We start from the raw sequence: 23,376 nt of genomic DNA, 5'->3' as shown, positions 1-23,376 counted from the left end.
AGCTGTGAGACTGAACAATCAATATAAATAGGGGATCACTGGGCTGAGTGGGGGGAGAGCTGTGAGAGTGAACAATCAATATAAATAGGGGATAACTGGGACACTGGGCTGAGTGGGGGGAGAGCTGTGAGACTGAACAATTGAAATAAATAGGGGATAACTGGGACACTGGGCTGAATGGGGGAGAGCTGTGAGACTGAACAATCGAAATAAATAGGGGATAACTGAGACACTGGGCTGAGTGGGGGAGAGCTGTGAGACTGAACAATCAAAATAAATAGGGGATAACTGGGACACTGGGCTGAGTGGGGGAGAGCTGTGAGACTGAACAATCAATATAAATAGGGGATAACTGGGACACTGGGCTGTGTGGGGGAGAGCTGTGAGACTGAACAATCAATATAAATAGGGGATAACTGGGACACTGGGCTGAGTGGGGAATGGCTGTGAGACTGAACAATCAATATAAATAGGGGATAACTGGGACACTGGGCTCAGTGGGGAATGGCTGTGAGGCTGAACAATCAATATAAATAGGGGATAACTGGGACACTGGGCTGAGTGGGGGGAGAGCTGTGAGACTGAACAATCAATATAAATAGGGGATAACTGGGACACTGGGCTGTGTGGGGGAGAGCTGTGAGGCTGAACAATCAATATAAATAGGGGATAACTGGGACACTGGGCTGAGTGGGGGGAGAGAGCTGTGAGGCTGAACAATCAATATAAATAGGGGATAACTGGGACACTGGGCTGAGTGGGGAATGGCTGTGAGACTGAACAATCAATATAAATAGGGGATAACTGGGACACTGGGCTGAGTGGGGAATGGCTGTGAGACTGAACAATCAATATAAATAGGGGATAACTGGACACTGGGCTGAGTGGGGGGAGAGCTGTGAGACTGAACAATCAATATAAATAGGGGATAACTGGGACACTGGGCTGTGTGGGGGAGAGCTGTGAGGCTGAACAATCAATATAAATAGGGGATAACTGGGACACTGGGCTGAGTGGGGAATGGCTGTGACACTGAACACTCAATATAAATAGGGGATAACTGGGACACTGGGCTGAGTGGGGAATGGCTGTGAGACTGAACAATCAATATAAATAGGGGATAACTGGGACACTGGGCTGAATGTGAGGTCAGCTGTGAGGCGGAACTAAGTGAATAAGCTTTCTCAATGATGAAAAGCTCTGTGTCTTGGTTTTGATCCTGTTAATATCGCAATCTGTCCCACTCCCCCACCTTCATACTTCCTAAATTACATTGTGCACCCAATATCCTACTATAACATCCCAGTCTCGAGGGGTTATATGGAGATTGGAGGGAAGGTAAGACCCCTAATCGTATTGAAGGGCGGAGAGGCATTTAGGAAGGATGCGAGGGTCTTCGAGTGGGTACAGAGGAGTTTTACCAGGATGGTTGCAGGCATGGGGGGGATTTGAGCTATGAGGGTCGATTGGAGAAGCTGGGGTTGTTCCCCTTGGAGCGAAGGAGACTGGGGGGAGATTGTGATCGAAGTGTACAAGATTATGATAGATCTGGACGAGGTGGTGAAGGGAAAACTCTTCCCCATGAACTGATGGTGCAAGAACAGGGCAGCGGGGGGACGGACAGGTTGACAAAATTGAGCAAGGAGTGCAAGGGGGAACGTGAGGAAGAACATTTGTTTTGAGCACGGCAGACCTGAAATTCGCTGCCCACGAGGGCTGTGAAAGTGGAGATTTGCAACAATTTCAAACAGAAATCAGATGGGCACTTGAGAGAAACAAATTTGCAGGGATGCAGTAGGTCGGAGGGAGAGGGGACAAGGGGACGGACTCGACTGCTCTGCGGGAAGCCAGGGTGGGCTCGATGGGCCGAACGGCCTCCTTCTGTGACGCAGATGACTCCATAAGGCCTTGAGGGGGCCATCTAGTCCTAGTCCGCCTCCAGGAGAAATTGCCTCGGGGGGTGGGGGGCAGGCTCCTGTCTGTAGATTTACGGATCCCGTCTCCGGGGATCATGTCTCAGGCTGCCTGCCCCATGGACGCGGTCTCGCACATCCATGAACTGGGATCCTCTCCGGGTATCTGGTCATCAGGAGCCTGTCGTTTCTTTTTACTTTCAAGGTTCCAAAGTAACGGGAAAATAAATCACAAACATCCAGAAAGAAAAAAACCATTTCCAAACATTCGAATCCCAGTAACAAATCGGTGATGTTGTTTTCCATTGGAAGGTACACAGGACCTCTTCAGACCAGTTTTCCCGCTCCTCATTTCCAAGCTTTGCTGGTTTATCATTTCTGAGCCCACACTGAATACAAACAGGAAGAGACTCTTTTCCACCATTGGTCCCGATCTCTGCTCTGCGGGTGGACTGGGATTTGAGGGCCTTATGAAGCGTTGAGGATTGACCTGTTGTACATCACCTGGTAATAGGAGCTGGGATCGTTCATCGCAGCCGGTGTCTCAAAGCCGCTTTTGCCAAGCAGGGTGTTGTACGTGTTGTTGTAGTGGACGGGCTGGTCGTAGAGCTTCAAGTCCATCTTGTGGGGCTGCTCAGAGGACATCAGGTTGGTGATTGAGAATGGATGGTTGAAGCTGTAGTGAGGGTCCATCTTCAGCTCATTCTGGAGGTCGGGCAGATGCTGCACCGCCGGCGGGTGGAGATGATGGACCATATTTTGGTGCATGGCAGCCGGGGATGGCGAGGGTCCCGAAACGGAAGACGGGTTGTCCGCCCGGCGACACCCGAGCTCAGTGAGGGTCCTCTGCTCCTCAGAACCCGGGGAGGTGTCAGACCGGCTGGACCCAGTATCCTCAGAGCTGGGACTGGAGTCCTTTCCCTCGCCCCCGCTCTCCAACCCCTTGATGCCCGGTTCCAGGGGCGGACGGGACAAGAGCTTCTCCTTCTGGCACTTGAAGCGTTTCTGGCGGCGAAGGTAGCACCCATTCTCGAACATGTTCCCCGAGTCCGGGTGCAGGGTCCAGTAGGAGCCTTTGCCAGGTTTGTCCGGGGACCGAGGCACCTTCACAAAACAGTCGTTAAACGAGAGGGAGTGGCGAATGGAATTCTGCCATCGCTGTTGATTCTCCCGGTAGTACGGGAAGAGGTCCATGATCCACTGGTAGATCTCGTTCAAGGTCAGCATCTTGTTGGAGGCCTGCTGGATGGCCATGGTGATCAGGGAGATGTAGGAGTAAGGTGGCTTGGCATGGCTGAAATTCCGACGGTATGGCTTCAATTCCTTCCCCCTGTTCAATGCTGGCGATAAGGCCAGGGAGCCCAGGGCTTGGCTCATGGGCTGATACGGGGACAGCGGGTTGATGGGGGCAGCCTGGCCTCCACCAGGGCCAACACCAGGGCTCATGGAGCTTTGCATGGATGAAAGTCCATTGGTCATCGTGCTGACTGGGCATGGTAAGACTGAGAGGGGTGGGTTTAGGTTTGTGTAGGACATGTTCAGTGAGGCAGGAGAAAGATTTCCAACGGAGCCCATGGAATTCATGCTCATGTAACTGTTGATTGTGTTCATGGAGCCCAGATTGGGATTCATACTGCTCGCCACAGGATACATCTTTAGGGAGATAAAGACATTGGATATATAAGTGTAAGATAAGGAAAAGACGTACAAGACCTCGCTAATCTAGAGACACACAAATCACATTATGCATCTATTTCTGACGCTTGTTTCTCCTGGAGGAGATCCCTGGCCTGAAGGGGGTGTCATTCAGCATCAATGGCTGACCTGGAGTCTCTCCCGCTCTTACCGCCAGCCATTGGTGTGTTTGGATGGACTTTGCAGGTTGACACTCAGCCCGTTTGTCCGCGTTACGAACGCACCTTCCTGGTCATCAGGTCCTGAGTGTGGGACTCGAACCCGGAGCTTCCAGATCAGAGGCAGGGACCCCAATCCGCTGTGCCCGGAGAACCAAGTAAAACTTCATGTTTCCTACACCCCGCCTTCCACAACTTCAAGACATCTTTTATTTTTAAATTTAAAGTATCCAATTTCCCCCCCCCCCCCCAATTAAGAGGCAATTTAGCGTGGCCATTCCACCTAACCTGCATATCTTTGGGTTGTGGGGGTGAAACCCACGCAGGCACAGGGAAAATGTTAAACTCCACACGGACAGTGACCCAGAGCTGGGATCGAACCCAGGTCCTCAGTGCCGTGAGGCAGCAGTGCTAACTACTGCGCCACCGTGCTGCCCAACCTCAGGACATCTCAATGCAAATGACCACTGACCGTTTTCCTTTCTGGAGTGTGGTCACTGTCCGAATGTAGGAAAGAAGGGCGCCAATTTGTGCACAGCAAGATCCCACAGACAGCAACATGCCAATGATCAGGTCAGCTGTTTTTAGTGACGCACACTAAACACACACAAATTTAAACACTCATACTGATAAAAGCACTCACACTCATATAAACACTCACTCATATAAAGACTCACACTCACATAAAGACTCACTCACATAAAGACGCACTCACATAAAGACGCACTCACATGAAGATGCACACTCAACACTCACACTGATGTAAACACACACACAGTTATAAACACACTGAAATAAACACACACTGAAATAAACACACACTGATATTAACACACTGAAATAAACACACACTGAAATAAACACTCTCACTGATATTAACACACACTGATATAAACACACACACACTCACTGATATAAACACACACGCTGATATAAACATTCACACTGAAATAAACATTCACACTGATATAAACACACACTGATAGAAACACACTGATAGAAACACACTGATATAAACACACTGATATAAACACACTGATATAAACACACACGCTGATATAAACACGCACACTGATATAAACACGCACACTGATATAAACACACACTGATATAAACACTCACACTGATATAAACACACACACTGATATAAACACTCACACTGATATAAACACTCACACTGATATAAACACACACTGATATAAACACTCACACTGATATAAACACACACACATATAAACACACACACTGATATAAACACACACACTGATATAAACACACACACATATAAACACACACACATATAAACACACACACTGATATAGACACACACACTGATATAAACACACACACTGATATAAACACACACACTGATATAAACACACACACTGATTTAACACACACTCACTGATATAAACACACACACTCACTGATATAAACACACACACACTGATATAAACACACACTGATATAAACACACACTGATATAAACACACACTGATATAAACACTCACACTGATATAAACACTCACACTGATATATAAACACACATACTCACTGATATAAACACACACACTGATATAAACATTCACACTGAAATAAACACACACTGATATAAACACACACTGATAGAAACACACACACTGATATAAACACACGCACTGATATAAACACACACACTGATACAAACACTCACACTGAAATAAACATTCACACTGATATAAACACTCACACTGATATAAACACGCACACTGATATAAACACACACTGATATAAACACTCACACTGATATAAACACTCACACTGATATAAACACACACACTGATATAAACACTCACACTGATATAAACACTCACACTGATATAAACACTCACACTGATATAAACACTCACACTGATATAAACACACACACATATAAACACACACACTGATATAAACACACTCACTGATATAAACACACACACTCACTGATATAAACACACACACTCACTGATATAAACACACACACACTCTTATAAACACTCACACTGATATAAACACACACACTGATATAAACACACACACTGATATAAACACACACTGATATAAACACTCACACTGATATAAACACTCACACTGATATAAACACACACACTGATATAAACACTCACACTGATATAAACACTCACACTCATATAAACACTCACACTGATATAAACACTCACACTGATATAAACACACACACATATAAACACACACACTGATATAAACACACTCACTGATATAAACACACACACTCACTGATATAAACACACACACTCACTGATATAAACACACACACACTCTTATAAACACTCACACTGATATAAACACACACACTGATATAAACACACACACTGATATAAACACACACACTGATATAAACACACACACACACTGATATAAACACACACACTCACTGATATAAACACACACACTCACTGATATAAAAACACACACTGATATAAACACTCACACTGATATAAACACACACACTGATATAAACACTCACACTGATATAAACACGCACACTGATATAAACACGCACACTGATATAAACACACACACTCACTGATATAAACACTCACACAGATATAAACACACACACACTGATATAAACACACTCACTGATATAAACACACACACTGATATAAACACACACACTGATATAAACACACACACTGATATAAACACACACTGATATAAACACACACTGATATAAACACACACTGATATAAACATTCACACTGATATAAACACTCACATTGAAATAAACACTCACACTGATATAAACACACACTGATATAAACACACACTGATATAAACACTCACACTGATATAAACACACATACTCACTGATATAAACACACACTGATATAAGCATTCACACTGAAATAAACACACACTGATATAAACACACACTGATAGAAACACACACACTGATATAAACACACACACTGATATAAACACACACACTGATACAAACACTCACACTGAAATAAACATTCACACTGATATAAACACTCACACTGATATAAACACGCACACTGATATAAACACGCACACTGATATAAACACACACTGATATAAACACACACACTGATTTAACACACACTCACTGATATAAACACACACACTCACTGATATAAACACACACACACTGATATAAACACACACTGATATAAACACACACTGATATAAACACACACTGATATAAACACTCACACTGATATAAACACACATACTCACTGATATAAACACACACACTGATATAAACATTCACACTGAAATAAACACACACTGATATAAACACACACACTGATATAAACACACACACTGATACAAACACTCACACTGAAATAAACATTCACACTGATATAAACACTCACACTGATATAAACACGCACACTGATATAAACACACACTGATATAAACACTCACACTGATATAAACACTCACACTGATATAAACACACACACTGATATAAACACTCACACTGATATAAACACTCACACTGATATAAACACACACTCATATAAACACTCACACTGATATAAACACACTCACTGATATAAACACACACTCACTGATATAAACACACACACTCACTGATATAAACACACACACACTCTTATAAACACTCACACTGATATAAACACACACACATATAAACACACACACTGATATAAACACACACACTGATATAAACACACACACTGATATAAACACACACACTGATATAAACACACACACTCACTGATATAAACACACACACTCACTGATATAAAAACACACACTGATATAAACACTCACACTGATATAAACACACACACTGATATAAACACTCACACTGATATAAACACGCACACTGATATAAACACGCACACTGATATAAACACACACACTCACTGATATAAACACTCACACTGATATAAACACTCACACTGATATAAACACACACATTCACTGATATAAACACACACACACTGATATAAACACTCACACTGATATAAACACTCACACTGATATAAACACACTCACTGATATAAACACACTCACTGATATAAACACTCACACTGATATAAACACACACTGATATAAACACGCACACTGATATAAACACACACACTCACTGATATAAACACACTCACTGATATAAACACACACTGATATAAACACACACACTCACTGATATAAACACACTCACTGATATAAACACACACACTGAAATAAACACACACACACTGATATAAACACTCACACTGATATAAACATTCACACTGATATAAACATTCACACTGATATAAACACACACACTGATATAAACACACACACTGATATAAACATTCACACTGATATAAACACACACACTGATATAAACACACACACTGATATAAACACACACACTCACTGATATAAACACTCACACTGATATAAACACACACACTGATATAAACACACACACTGATATAAACACACTCACTGATATAAACACTCACACTGATATAAACACACACACTCACTGATATAAACACTCACACTGATATAAACACACACTGATATAAACACACACTGATATAAACACACACTGAAATAAACACACACTGATATAAACACACACTGATAGAAACACACACTGATAGAAACACACTGATATAAACACATTGATATAAACACACACACTGAAATAAACACACACACTGAAATAAACACTCACACTGATATAAACACGCACACTGATATAAACACGCACACTGATATAAACACGCACACTGATATAAACACACACACATATAAACACACACACTGATATAAACACACACACTCACTGATATAAACACACACTGATATAAACACACACACACACTGATATTAACACTCACACTGATATAAACACTCACACTGATATAAACACACACACTGATATAAACACTCACACTGATATAAACACTCACACTGATATAAACACTCACACTGATATAAACACACACACATATAAACACACACACTGATATAAACACACACACTCACTGATATAAACACACACACAGATATAAACACTCACACTGATATAAACACTCACACTGATATAAACACTCACACTGATATAAACACTCACACTGATATAAACACACACTGATATAAACACGCACACTGATATAAACACTCACACTGATATAAACACACTCACTGATATAAACACACACACTCACTGATATAAACACACACACTGATATAAACACACTCACTGATATAAACACACACTGATATAAACACACACTGATATAAACACACACACTGATATAAACACACACACTCACTGATATAAACACACACACTCACTGATATAAACACACACACTGATATAAACACACACACTGATATAAACACACACTGATATAAACACACACACTGATATAAAGACACACACTATATAAAGACACACACTGATATAAACACACACACTGATATAAACACACACACTCACTGATATAAACACTTGCACTGATATAAACACTCGCACTGATATAAACACACACACTGATATAAACACACACACTGATATGAACACACACTGATATAAACACACACACTGATATAAACACACACACTGATATAAACACACACACTGATATAAACACACACACTGATATAAACACACACACTGATATAAACACTCACACTGATATAAACACACACACTGATATAAACACACTCACTGATATAAACACTCCCACTGATATAAACATTCACACTGATATAAATACACTGATATAAACACTCACACTGATATAAACACACACACTCACTGATATAAACACTCACACTGATATAAAGACACACTGATATAAACACACACACTGATATAAACACACACACTGATATAAACACACACACTCACTGATATAAACACTCACACTGATATAAACACTCACACTGATAAAAACACTCACACTGATATAAACACTCACACTGATAAAAACACTCACACTGATATAAACACACACACTGATATAAACACACACACTGATATAAACACACACACTGATATAAACACACACACTCACTGATATAAACACTCACACTGATATAAACACTCACACTGATAAAAACACTCACACTGATATAAACACTCACGCTGATATAAACACACACACGCTGATATAAACACACACACGCTGATATAAACACACACACACTGATATAAACACACACACACTGATATAAACACTCACACTGATATAAACACTCACACTGATATAAACACTCACACTGATAAAAACACTCACACTGATATAAACACTCACACTGATATAAACACACACACACTGATATAAACACTCACACTGATATAAACACACACACACTGATATAAACACACACACTGATATAAACACACACACTGATAAAAACACTCACACTGATATAAACACTCACACTGATATAAACACACACACACTGATATAAACACACACACACTGATATAAACACACACACACTGATATAAACACACACACACTGATATTGTTATAACCTGCCTACTGACGATTGGCTGGGTACTAATGATTATCCCACAATCCTATGGGAGTATGAACTTCCCCAATGAGGGGGGCGGAGAAACTCCTACTATAAATAAGATGGCCAGTCCAGGAACCAGGAGGAAGGAGAAGGTAGCAAGGGAAGTTACTGCTACTACTATGTATATATTGTTATAGTAAATAAACTTTATTATTTTGTATCCTTAAAACTCGTGCTGGATTCTTCGGGGCCCTTACAAAACTGGCGACGAAGGTAAAAGTGAATAGCTGTCTACACTGCTGAAGCCACCTCCCTGGATTTTTGTTGGATACAGGTTGGAAGTTGTTTTCTATTATACCATGCCTCTGTATGGACGTTTGGATGTTTTTGATGCTGCGCTGGAAAGCTGGAACCAGTACACGCAACGGATGCGTTACTATTTCCGGGCAAACAATATCACTGAAAACGAGCGCCAGGTGGTCATATTGCTCACCGCCTGCGGCCCGCATACGTTTGGGGTGATTAGGAGCCTTACGTACCCAGCTGCGCCGGACACCAAAACGTTTGACGAACTTGTGAATATAGTGGGGCAACACTTTAACCCAACCCCGTCCACGATAGTCCAGCGTTACCGGTTTAATACCGCTGAGAGGACCCCTGGAGAATCCCTTGCCGATTTTTTTATCCAGGCTACGCGGGATTGCGGAATACTGTGACTATGGTGAGACCTTGTCAGAAATGTTACGCGACCGTTTGGTTTGCGGTATTAACAATGCGGCCACCCAGAGAAAGTTGTTAGCGGAGCCAACATTGACTTTTCAACAGGCAATACAAATAGTCTTGTCCCGAGAGAGCGCAGAGCGAGGAGTACAGGAGCTACAGGGAATGGTAGTGCATGCCTTGGGGCGAAACCCTTTCCGCCCAAAAACGTCCCCCCGCACTCCTGCGGTACCTTGGGCGAGGCAACGACCAGACCGACGCCAGTGGCCATCGGACATTCCTCCCCGAAGGGAGCCTTCTCCAGAGCCAATGGATGAGGAGCCATGTCTGTGTCAGACTTGTAGGCGCCGACCCCGTCGCAGACGGCGGTCCTGGGGACGCCAGAGGCGCCGTCGTTCCGACCGAAACTGGGACCAGCCCAGGGGCCGTAACTGGGACCAGCCCAGAGGCCGTACCTTCCATGTGGATGAACCTGCGGCGACCACTCCTGAGGACGTGGAGACGGAGGACGACTGCCTGCAGCTGCATTGTGTGGCAGCTCCCCGTGTGGCCCCATTAAGGTGACAGTATGGGTCAATGGCCACCCGCTGGAGATGGAGTTGGATACTGGCGCAGCGGTCTCCGTGATCGCCCAGAGGACATTCGACCGCATCAAGCAGGGTATACAGACCCTTACACTAACTGACTCACAGGCCAGGTTGGCCACCTACACGGGGGAACCACTGGACATTGCAGGAACTACAATGACCCCTGTTGTCTATGGACGCCAGGAGGGGCATTTCCCACTTATCGTAGTGCGTGGCCATGGGCCCAGCCTGTTGGGTCGGGACTGGTTGCGCCATTTGCGGTTGCAATGGCAGCACATCCTCCAAACAGTTTCTGGAGGGTTGACTGAGGTGCTAGGACGATACCCAGAGGTATTCCAGCCTGGTCTGGGGAAAATAAAAGGGGCCGTAGCCCGTATCCAAGTTGAACCAGGAGCCACACCGCGCTATTTCCGGGCGCGCCCAGTGCCTTACGCTTTGCTCGAGAAGGTAGAAGGGGAGCTCACTCGTTTGGAGAGTTTGGGTATTATCAGGCCTGTCCGTTTTGCTGACTGGGCAGCACCAATTGTGCCAGTAATGAAGCCAGATGCCACAGTTCGCTTGTGTGGCGACTATAAACTTACAGTGAATACAGTTTCCCGACTCGACCGATACCCAATGCCTCGCATAGAGGATCTCTACGCGAAACTTGCAGGCGGACTCTCATTCACAAAATTAGATATGAGTCACGCCTACCTGCAGTTGGAGCTGGACCCTGCCTCCCGACCATATGTAACAATTAACACACACCGGGGCCTGTATGAATATACACGGTTGCCCTTTGGAGTATCCTCTGCCTGCGCAATTTTTCAACGTGTTATGGAGGGCATTTTGCGAGGTTTACCACGTGTGGCTGTCTACCTAGATGACGTGTTGATTACAGGGACGTCGGAGCAAGAGCATTTGGAAAATCTGGAGGCTGTCCTTAAACGCCTTTCGGAGGCTGGAGTCCGTTTACGTCACACAGTGCGTATTTCAGGCAAAAGAAGTAGTCTACCTAGGTTATCGGGTGGACCGCGAGGGTCTGCACCCCGTCGCAGAGAAGGTGCGTGCAATTCAACATGCCCCCACCCCGACTGACACTTCGCATCTTCGTTCTTTTCTCGGTCTCGTAAACTATTACGGGAAGTTCCTCCCAATCTGGCAACTACGCTGGCCCCCTTACACCTGCTGCTAAAGAAAAATCACACCTGGGTTTGGGGTCAGCCGCAAGAAACCGCTTTCCGGCGGGTAAAGCAACAATTGTCGTCGTCTGGGTTACTAACCCACTATGATCCGGGAAAGCCTTTGCTCGTCACATGTGATGCATCCTCGTATGGTATTGGGGCTGTCCTGTCCCACAAGATGGAGAACGGGGCCGAGCGACCGATAGCTTTCGCCTCCCGCACATTGACTGCAGCGGAGAAAAAGTACGCGCAGATCGAGAAGGAGGGCCTGGCAGTGGTTTTCGCGGTGAAACGCTTCCACCAGTATGTGTACGGCCGCCATTTCACTATCGTGACTGATCATAAGCCCCTGCTGGGACTCTTCAGAGAGGATAAGCCGATACCGCCCATTGCTTCTGCACGGATCCAGCGCTGGGCTTTGTTGCTTGCTGCATACGAGTATTCTCTGGAGCACAAACCAGGTACGCAGATAGCAAATGCCGACGCACTGAGCCGATTGCCTTTATCGACCGGCCCCATGTCGACCCCCACGACCGGTGAGGTGGTCGCAACCCTAAATTTTATGGACACCTTGCCTGTCACGGCATCACAGATCCGTGAGTGGACCCAGACGGAGCCAGTCCTGTCAAAGGTTCGGCACATAGTCCTGTATGGTGGGCAGCATAGACAGCTCCCAGGCGAGTTACGGGCATTTTCCTCCAAGCTGTCAGAGTTCAGCGTGGAAGACGGCATCCTCTTGTGGGGGACGCGTGTGGTTGTCCCGGAAAAAGGCCAGGAGCTGATATTATCAGACTTGCACAATGGGCATCCGGGCGTGACCAAGATGAAAATGTTGGCCCGGAGTTATGTCTGGTGGCCAGGCCTCGACACCGACATTGAGAAGGTGGCCTAAAACTGCTCCATTTGCCAGGAGCATCAGAAGCTTCCGCCGGCCGCGCCCCTACATCACTGGGAATGGCCAGGGCAGCCTTGGGCATGCTTACATGCAGATTTCGCAGGCCCTTTTCAGGGATCCATGTTCCTTCTACTAATTGACGCCCAGTCCAAATGGCTGGAGGTGCATAAGATGCAGGGGACAACGTCCTGCGCAACAATTGAAAAAATGCGTTTATCATTTAGCACGCATGGCCTCCCCGAGGTGCTGGTCACGGATAATGGCACTCCATTCACGAGTGAGGAGTTTGCTAGGTTTACAAAGATGAACGGCATCCGCCATATCCGCACTGCCCCTTACCACCCGGCTTCAAATGGGTTGGCAGAGCGTGCAGTGCAAACATTCAAAAGAGGCCTAAAGAAGCAGTCTTCCGGATCAATGGACACGAGACTGGCTCGGTTTTTGTTTACGTACAGGACCACCCCCCATACAGTGACTGGGGTAGCTCCCGCAGAACTCCTAATGGGCCGGAGACTTTGCACCCGCCTTAGTATGGTCTTCCCGGACATTGGCGCAAAAGTACGCCGCACACAAGAACGGCAGGGACCGGGATTGTCTCAGCATCGTCCGATTCGGCAGTTTGCGCCCGGTGACCCAGTATTCGTGCGGAATTTTGCTGGTGGTGCCCAATGGGTTCCTGGGGTAATCTTTCGCCAAACGGGCCCTATATCGTACCAAGTGCAAGCCCAGGGTCGTCTCCAGCGAAAACATGTAGACCACGTCCGGTCCAGAAGATCATCCCCGCAAAAGATTCCCCGCCCCCGGAGCTCAGTTCAACAGCGGCAAAGACCAGAAACAAGGGAAGGTAGTCCTCCAAATCTTCCACTGGTGCCTCACTCGAAGCCTGCACAGGTCATGACGGGACCGAATGGGGACAGAGACGCTGACATGACGGAGGCAGCAGACTCTGACTCCGAGATGGAGACACAGGATGAATCAGAGGGGGAATCCTCGGGTCCACAGGCCGTGGATGTACAACCGCGCCGTTCATCACGGAAGCGCCGGTCTCCGTCTCGTTATACGCCGCCTGATCCAGCGCCGCGTGCAAATGGCGTCCGGCCTGCGGCCAAACGAGTTCGACGCCTTCCTTCGCCAGGGCCTACGGTGGATTCCTTGGACTTTGGGGGGGAGGGATGTTATAACCTGCCTACTGACGATTGGCTGGGGACTAATGATTATCCCACAATCCTATGGGAGTATGAACTTCCCCAATGAGGGGGGCGGAGAAACTCCTACTATAAATAAGCTGGCCAGTCCAGGAACCAGGAGGAAGGAGAAGGTAGCAAGGGAAGTTACTGCTACTACTATGTATATATTGTTATAGTAAATAAACTTTATTATTTTGTATCCTTAAAACTCGTGCTGGATTCTTCGGGGCCCTTACAAAAGATATATGAACACACACTGATATAAACACACAGACTGAGATAAACACACACACTGATATAAACATTCACACTGATATAAACACACAGACTGAGATAAACACACACACTGGTATAAATACACTCTCAATCTTCAGAAATGGGAGGAGAAGGGGATTAAGATACTAAAAGGTTTGTTTCTTAGGAGTAGGTTTGCAGGACTGAATGAGCTGGAAGCATAGTATGGGCTGGAGCAGGGGGAAATGTTTAGATACATGCAAGTTCGAGATTTTGCCAGAAAGGAGATACCGAGCTTCCACGTGCAGCCAGTCTCCACATTGCTGGAGGAGGTTCTGACGACAGGGGGACTGGAGAAGGGGGTAGTGTCAGCGGTTTACGGGGCTATTTTGGAAGAGGGGAAGGCACCACTGGAAGGGATCAAAGCAATGTGGGAGGAAAAGTTGGGCGAGGATATGGAGGAGGGTTCTGGTGTGAGGTGCTCTGGAGAGTGAATGCCTCCACCTCGTGCGCGAGGCTGGGGCTGATACAGCTGAAGGTGGTGTACAGAGCACACCTCACGAGGGCAAGGAAGAGCTGATTCTTTGAAGGAGTAGAAGGTGTGTGTGAACATTGCCGGGGGGGGGGGCTAATCACATTCATATGTTTTGGTCCTGTCCAAAGCTAGTGGATTATTAGGAGGAGGTTTTTAGGGTAATTTCTAAAGTGGCGCACGTGAAACTGGACCCGGGCCCCCGGGAGGCCATATTCGGGGTGTCGGACCAGCCAGGGTTGGAAACGGGTGCGGAGGCAGATGTTGTAGCCTTCGCCTCGTTGATCGCCCGAAGGCGGATCCTGATGGGTTGGAGAGAAGCCTCTCCACCCTGTGCCCTGGCGTGGCGGGGGGACCTGTTGGAATTCTTGACTCTTGAGAAGATCAAGTTTGAACTGAGGGGAAGGATGGAGGGGTTCCACAATTCATGGGCATTATTCATTATGCACTTTCGAGAACTGGATAACATCGAACATTAGTTGGGGAGGTGGGTGGGAGGGTTGGGGGGAGGGGGGCGGTGTGTGTTAATGTTGACTATGGACGATCCCTGATTCCTTTTTGTCATTTGTTTATGTGAACACGCGAGCTAATGTTTGGGGTTTGGTGGGAGGACGGGATCGTTGTTATTGATATGGGGATTGACATATTTGTTACTGATTATTGTTTATTGTTGGTGGGTGTAAATTTGGGAGAAAATGTGAAAAAGGAGAAGAATAAAAAATATTTATAAAAAATATGAACACTCACTGATATAAACATACACGGATATATTCACACTCACTGAAATAAACACACACTGAAATAAACACACACTGAAATAAAAACACACTGATATAAACACACACACTGATATGAAATGAAATGAAATATGAAAATCGCTTTTTGTCACAAGTAGGCTTCAAATGAGTTACTGTGATAAGCCCCTAGTCGCCACATTCCGGTGCCTGTTCGGGGAGGCTGGTACGGGAATTGAACCGTGCTGCTGGCCTGCTTTAAAAGCCAGTGATTTAGCCCAGTGTGCTATAAACACACTCACTGATATAAACACGCACACTGATATAAACACGCACGCGGATATCAACACGCACGCGGATATCAACACGCACACGGATATCAACACGCACACGGATATAAACACGCACACGGATATATAAACACACATTGATATATGAACACACACTGATATATAAACACACACTGATATATAAACGCACACTGATATCTGAACGCACACTGATATAGAAACACACACTGATATAGAAACACACACTGATATAGAAACACACACTGATATAGAAACACACACACTGATATAGAAACACACACACTGATATATGAACACACACTGATATATGAACACACTGATATATGAACACACATTGGTATAAATACACTCACAATCTTCGGAAATGGGAGGAGAAGGGGATTAAGATACTAAAAGGTTTGTTTCTTAGGGGTAGGTTTGCAGGACTGAATGAGCTGGAAGCGTAGTATGGGCTGGAGCAGGGGGAAATGTTTAGATACATGCAGGTTCGAGATTTTGCCAGAAAGGAGATACAGAGCTTCCCAGTGCAGACAATCTCCACATTGCTGAAGGAGGTGCTGACGACAGGGGGACTGTCAGCGGTTTATGGGGCTATTTTGGAAGAGGAGAAGGCACCACTGGAAGGGATCAAAGCAAAGTGGGAGGAAGAGTTAGGAGTGGATATGGAGGAGGGGTTCTGGTGTGAGGTGCTCCGGAGAGGGAATGCCTCCACATCGTGCGCGAGGCTGGGGCTGATACAGCTGAAGGTGGTATATAGAGCACACCTCACGAGGGCAAGGATGAGCCGATTCTTTGAAGGAGTAGAAGATGTGTGTGAATGTTGCGGGGGAGGCCCCGCTAATCACATTCATATGTTTTGGTCCTGTCCAAAGCTAGAGGATTATTAGGAGGAGGTTTTTAGGGTAATTTCTAAAGTGGCGCACGTGAAACTGGACCCGGTCCCCCGGGAGGCCATATTCGTGGTGTCAGACCAGCCGGGGTTGGAAACGGGTACGGAGGCAGATGTTGTAGCCTTCGCCTCGTTGATCGCCCGAAGACGGATCCTGATGGGTTGGAGAGAAGCCTCTCCACCCTGTACCCTGGTGTGGTGGGGGGACCTGTTGGAATTCTTGACTCTTGAGAAGATCAAGTTTGAACTGAGGGGAAGGATGGAGGGGTTCCACAATTCATGGGCATTATTCATTATGCACTTTCGAGAACTGGATAACATTGAACATTAGTTGGGGAGGTGGGTGGGAGGGTTGGGATGAGAGGGGCGGTGTGTGTTAATGGTGACTATGGACGATCCCTGATTCCTTTTTGTCATTTGTTTATGTGAACATGCGGGCTAATGTTTGGGGTTTGGTGGGAGGACGGGATCGTTGTTATTGATATGGGGATTGACATATTTGTTACTGATTATTGTTTATTGTTGGCGGGTGTAAATGTGGGAGAAAATGTGAAAAAGGAGAATAATAAAAAAATATAAACTGCTCACTGATATAAACACACACTGATATAAACACACACACTGATATAAACACGCACACTCACTGATATAAACACACACACTGATATAAACACACACAGATATAAACACACACTGATATAAACACACACACTGATATAAACACACAGATATAAACACACACACAGATATAAACACACACAGATATAAACACACACACTGATATAAACACACACTGATATAAACACTCACACTGATATAAACACACACACTGATATAAACACGCACACTCACTGATATAAACACACACACTGATATAAACACACACACTGATATAAACACACACAGATATAAACACACACACTGATATAAACACACACACTGATATAAACACACACAGATATAAACACTCACACTGATATAAACACACACACTGATATAAACACGCACACTCACTGATATAAACACACACACTGATATAAACACACACAGATATAAACACACACACTGATATAAACACGCACACTCACTGATATAAACACACACACTCACTGATATAAACACGCACACTCACTGATATAAACACACACACTGATATAAACACACACACTCACTGATATAAACACACACACTCACTGATATAAACACACACACTGATATAAACACACACTCACTGATATAAACACACTCTCACTGATATAAACACACTCTCACTGATATAAACACACACACTGATATAAACACACACACACACTGATATAAACACACACAGTCACTGATATAAACACACACACACTCACTGATATAAACACACTCACTGATATAAACACACACACACACTGATATAAACACACACTGTTGTAAACACACACACTGATATAAACACACACACTCACTGATATAAACACACTCACTGATATAAACACACACACATATAAACACACACACTCACTGATATAAACACACACTCACTGATATAAACACACACTCACTGATATAAACACACACTGATATAAACACACACACTGATATAAACACACACACTCACTGATATAAACACACACACTCACTGATATAAACACACACACTCACTGATATAAACACACACACTCACTGATATAAACACACACACTCACTGCTATAAACACACACACATATAAACACACACACACACTGATATAAACACACACACTGATATAAACACACACACTCACTGATATAAACACACTCACTGATATAAACACACTCACTGATATAAACACACACACACTGATATAAACACACTCACTGATATAAACACACACTCACTGATATAAACACACACACTGATATAAACACACACTGATATAAACACACAGATATAAACACACACACTCACTGATATAAACACACACACACACTGATAAACACACACACTGATATAAACACACACACATATAAACACACACACTGATATAAACACACACTGATATAAACACACACACATTGATATAAACACACTCGCTGATATAAACACTCACACTGATATAAACATTCACACCGATATAAGCACACACACTCACTGATATAAACACACACACTCACTGATATAAACACACACACTGATATAAACACACACGCTCACTGATATAAACGCACACGCTCACTGATATAAATGCACACGCTCACTGATATAAACACACACACATATAAACACACACACTCACTGATATAAACACACACTGATATAAACACACACACTGATATAAACACACACACTGATATAAACACACACACTCACTGATATAAACACACACACATATAAACACACACACTGATATAAACACACACACTGATATAAACACACACACTGATATAAACACACACACTCACTGATATAAACACACACACTCACTGATATAAACACACACACTCACTGATATAAACACACACACATATAAACACACACACTCACTGATATAAACACACACACTCACTGATATAAACACACACACTCACTGATATAAACACACACACATATAAACACACACACTCACTGATATAAACACACACACTCACTGATATAAACACACACACACACTGATATAAACACACACACACTGATATAAACACACACACTCACTGATATAAACACACACTCACTGATATAAACACACACTCACTGATATAAACACACACTCACTGATATAAACACACACTCACTGATATAAACACACACACTGATATAAACACACACACTCACTGATATAAACACACACACTGATATAAACACACACACTCACTGATATAAACACACACACTGATATAAACACACACACTCACTGATATAAACACACACACTGATATAAACACACACTCACTGATATAAACACACACACTGATATAAACACACACACACACTGATATAAACACACTCTCACTGATATAAACACACACACTCACTGATATAAACACACACTCACTGATATAAACACACACACACACTGATTTAAACACACACACTGATATAAACACTCACACTCACTGATATAAACACACACACTCACTGATATAAACACACACACTCACTGATATAAACACACACTCACTGATATAAACACACACACTGATATAAACACACACACTCACTGATATAAACACACACTCACTGATATAAACACACACACATATAAACACACACTCACTGATATAAACACACACACTGATATAACCACACACACTCACTGATATAAACATACACACTGAAATAAACACTCACACTCACTGATATAAACACACTCACTGATATAAACACACACACACTCACTGATATAAACACACACACTCACTGATATAAACACACACACACACTGATATAAACACACCCACACTGATATAAACACACACACTCACTGATATAAACACACACTCACTGATATAAACACACACTCACTGATATAAACACACACACTGATATAAACACACACACTCACTGATATAAACACACACACTGATATAAACACACACACTCACTGATATAAACACACACACTGATATAAACACACACTCACTGATATAAACACACACACTGATATAAACACACACACACACTGATATAAACACACTCTCACTGATATAAACACACACACTCACTGATATAAACACACACTCACTGATATAAACACACACACACACTGATTTAAACACACACACTGATATAAACACTCACACTCACTGATATAAACACACACACTCACTGATATAAACACACACACTGATATAAACACACACACTCACTGATATAAACACACACACTCACTGATATAAACACACACTCACTGATATAAACACACACACATATAAACACACACTCACTGATATAAACACACACACTGATATAAACACACACACTCACTGATATAAACACACTGATATAAACACACACACTCACTGATATAAACACACACACACTGATATAAGCACACACACTCACTGATATAAACACACACACTGACTGATATAAACACACACACTCACTGATATCAACACACACACTGACTGATATAAACACACACACTTACTGATATAAACACACACACTGACTGATATAAACACACACAGATATATAAACACACACACTCACTGATATAAACACACTGATATAAACACGACAGGCTGATATTAACACGCACACTGATATAAACACACTCACTGATTAAAAACACACACTCACTGATATAAACACACACAGATATATAAACACACACATATAAACACACACACACTGATATAAACACACACACACACTGATATAAACACACTCACTGATATAAACACACACACTCACTGATATAAACACACTGATATAAACACACTGATATAAACACGACAGGCTGATATAAACACACTGATATAAACACGCACACTGATATAAACACACACACACAAACTGACATTCTGATATTAACACTGATCACTCTTGACGTGGTCATCTTACAGTGCCACAAAGTTATTGAAGATTAAAGATTTCAGCCTGCGCCTGCGGAGAGGTGGTAATGAAAGTGACGAAGTGGCTACAATATGAAAGTGAATTGCACACTTTGCAGGAGCGATTCCTTTAATTCAGGGGCATCTCCGCTGCGCCTGTCCCGGGCGAGCATCGCGCTCTCTAGACTGGCCAGCAGAGTGCCAGGTGCAGAGAGCAGGGAAACGCTCTCTCCTGGTGCACCGCCACACGCGGACCTCAAATTGAACACAGCATCTGAGTGAAGCATCTGAGGGCTGGGTGGCTGGTGAATAGTGTAGATCAACGATTTCCTACTGACCTCTCCCGGGTCTGAATACAAAGTGTTCCAGTCAGCAACTTCATGAGATTCCATTTTCACTGAGCCCAACATTGTCTCCTGTGTGGATCAGAAATAGCAGAGACCCCAGTACTGAGGGGGTGAATCCGGTGAATAAAATCCCAAACTGGCTCCAAACTGTATTCCAGTCGCTAACTCCAAAAGTTCTGAGCGAACTCCATGAATCCGTGGTAATTTCAGACAGATTGAGAAGAAAATTCCTCCCCCCTTCTCTCTCCTGCCTCCCTCCTCCGGATTGGGGACCTGAAGCAGAAATATCCCAGAGAGAGAGAGAGGTTCTGTGGAGGGTAGCAGCAGTTAGTCCTGGATGGAAGGGATTCCGAATTCCAGTCGCTCTCTGTGATCCCAGTCTTCAGGTTTGATACAATCAAGTTGTTTGGTCTAGGACTGGGGAGGCTCCTGCTCCCCCACCACCCCCCACTTCACAGTGCAGCTGAAGTTGTGTTTGCAACGTTCTCCTTTTGGAGTGAGAGACTGAGAGAGAGAGAGAGAGAGAGAGAGGGATACAAGTGTGTGTGTCTGACTGTTTGGCAAGTTACTGATTAACCTGAATTCTTGACGTGTGTCTGGTGCCAAAAGAGAGTCATGTCATCAAGGGTTGAAAGCCCATTGGAGAAATTGGTTTGTGGACAACTTTGAGCGACAGGAGCGCCCCCTGCCGCCTGTGGGCTGAAAAGCCCCACTCTCACCCCTCCCGCCCCAGAGGCTGGGAGGATAGACAAGCCTGGACTGGCAGTGACCCCCAGGGGTTGAGCGCCCTGCACCTGGGTACATGCAGTCCTGCCCGATGTGTGCATTGAACCATTTCCAAAGTCTGGATTGAAAGCATCCGCTGTTTTGCATTGTGCAACCAGCTCAAACCCTCCACCACACACACACACACACACTCACATGGCCCCCCGCCCCCCCCCCCCCCCCACCAC

The 23,376-nt window shown here is 44.1% G+C and overlaps 1 protein-coding gene across 1 annotated transcript; it reads right to left on the bottom strand.

The window, feature by feature from the left end:
* Positions 1-1,706: 1,706 nt before the first annotated feature.
* On the bottom strand, positions 1,707-22,965 carry LOC140402396 (forkhead box protein A2-like). The gene is made up of 2 exons (XM_072490148.1): positions 22,415-22,965; positions 1,707-3,566 (listed from the first exon to the last, which is right to left on the bottom strand). Exons 1-2 carry the CDS (start codon positions 22,484-22,486, stop codon positions 2,382-2,384), a joined length of 1,257 nt encoding a protein of 418 aa, XP_072346249.1. The 5' UTR covers positions 22,487-22,965; the 3' UTR covers positions 1,707-2,381.
* Positions 22,966-23,376: the final 411 nt, after the last annotated feature.

The sequence above is a fragment of the Scyliorhinus torazame genome, chromosome 25, assembly GCF_047496885.1.
Source record: "Scyliorhinus torazame isolate Kashiwa2021f chromosome 25, sScyTor2.1, whole genome shotgun sequence".
Classification (NCBI taxonomy): Eukaryota; Metazoa; Chordata; class Chondrichthyes; order Carcharhiniformes; family Scyliorhinidae; genus Scyliorhinus; species Scyliorhinus torazame.
Note: the sequence above shows the minus strand (reverse complement) of the source record. Positions and strands in the feature narration are given on the sequence as shown.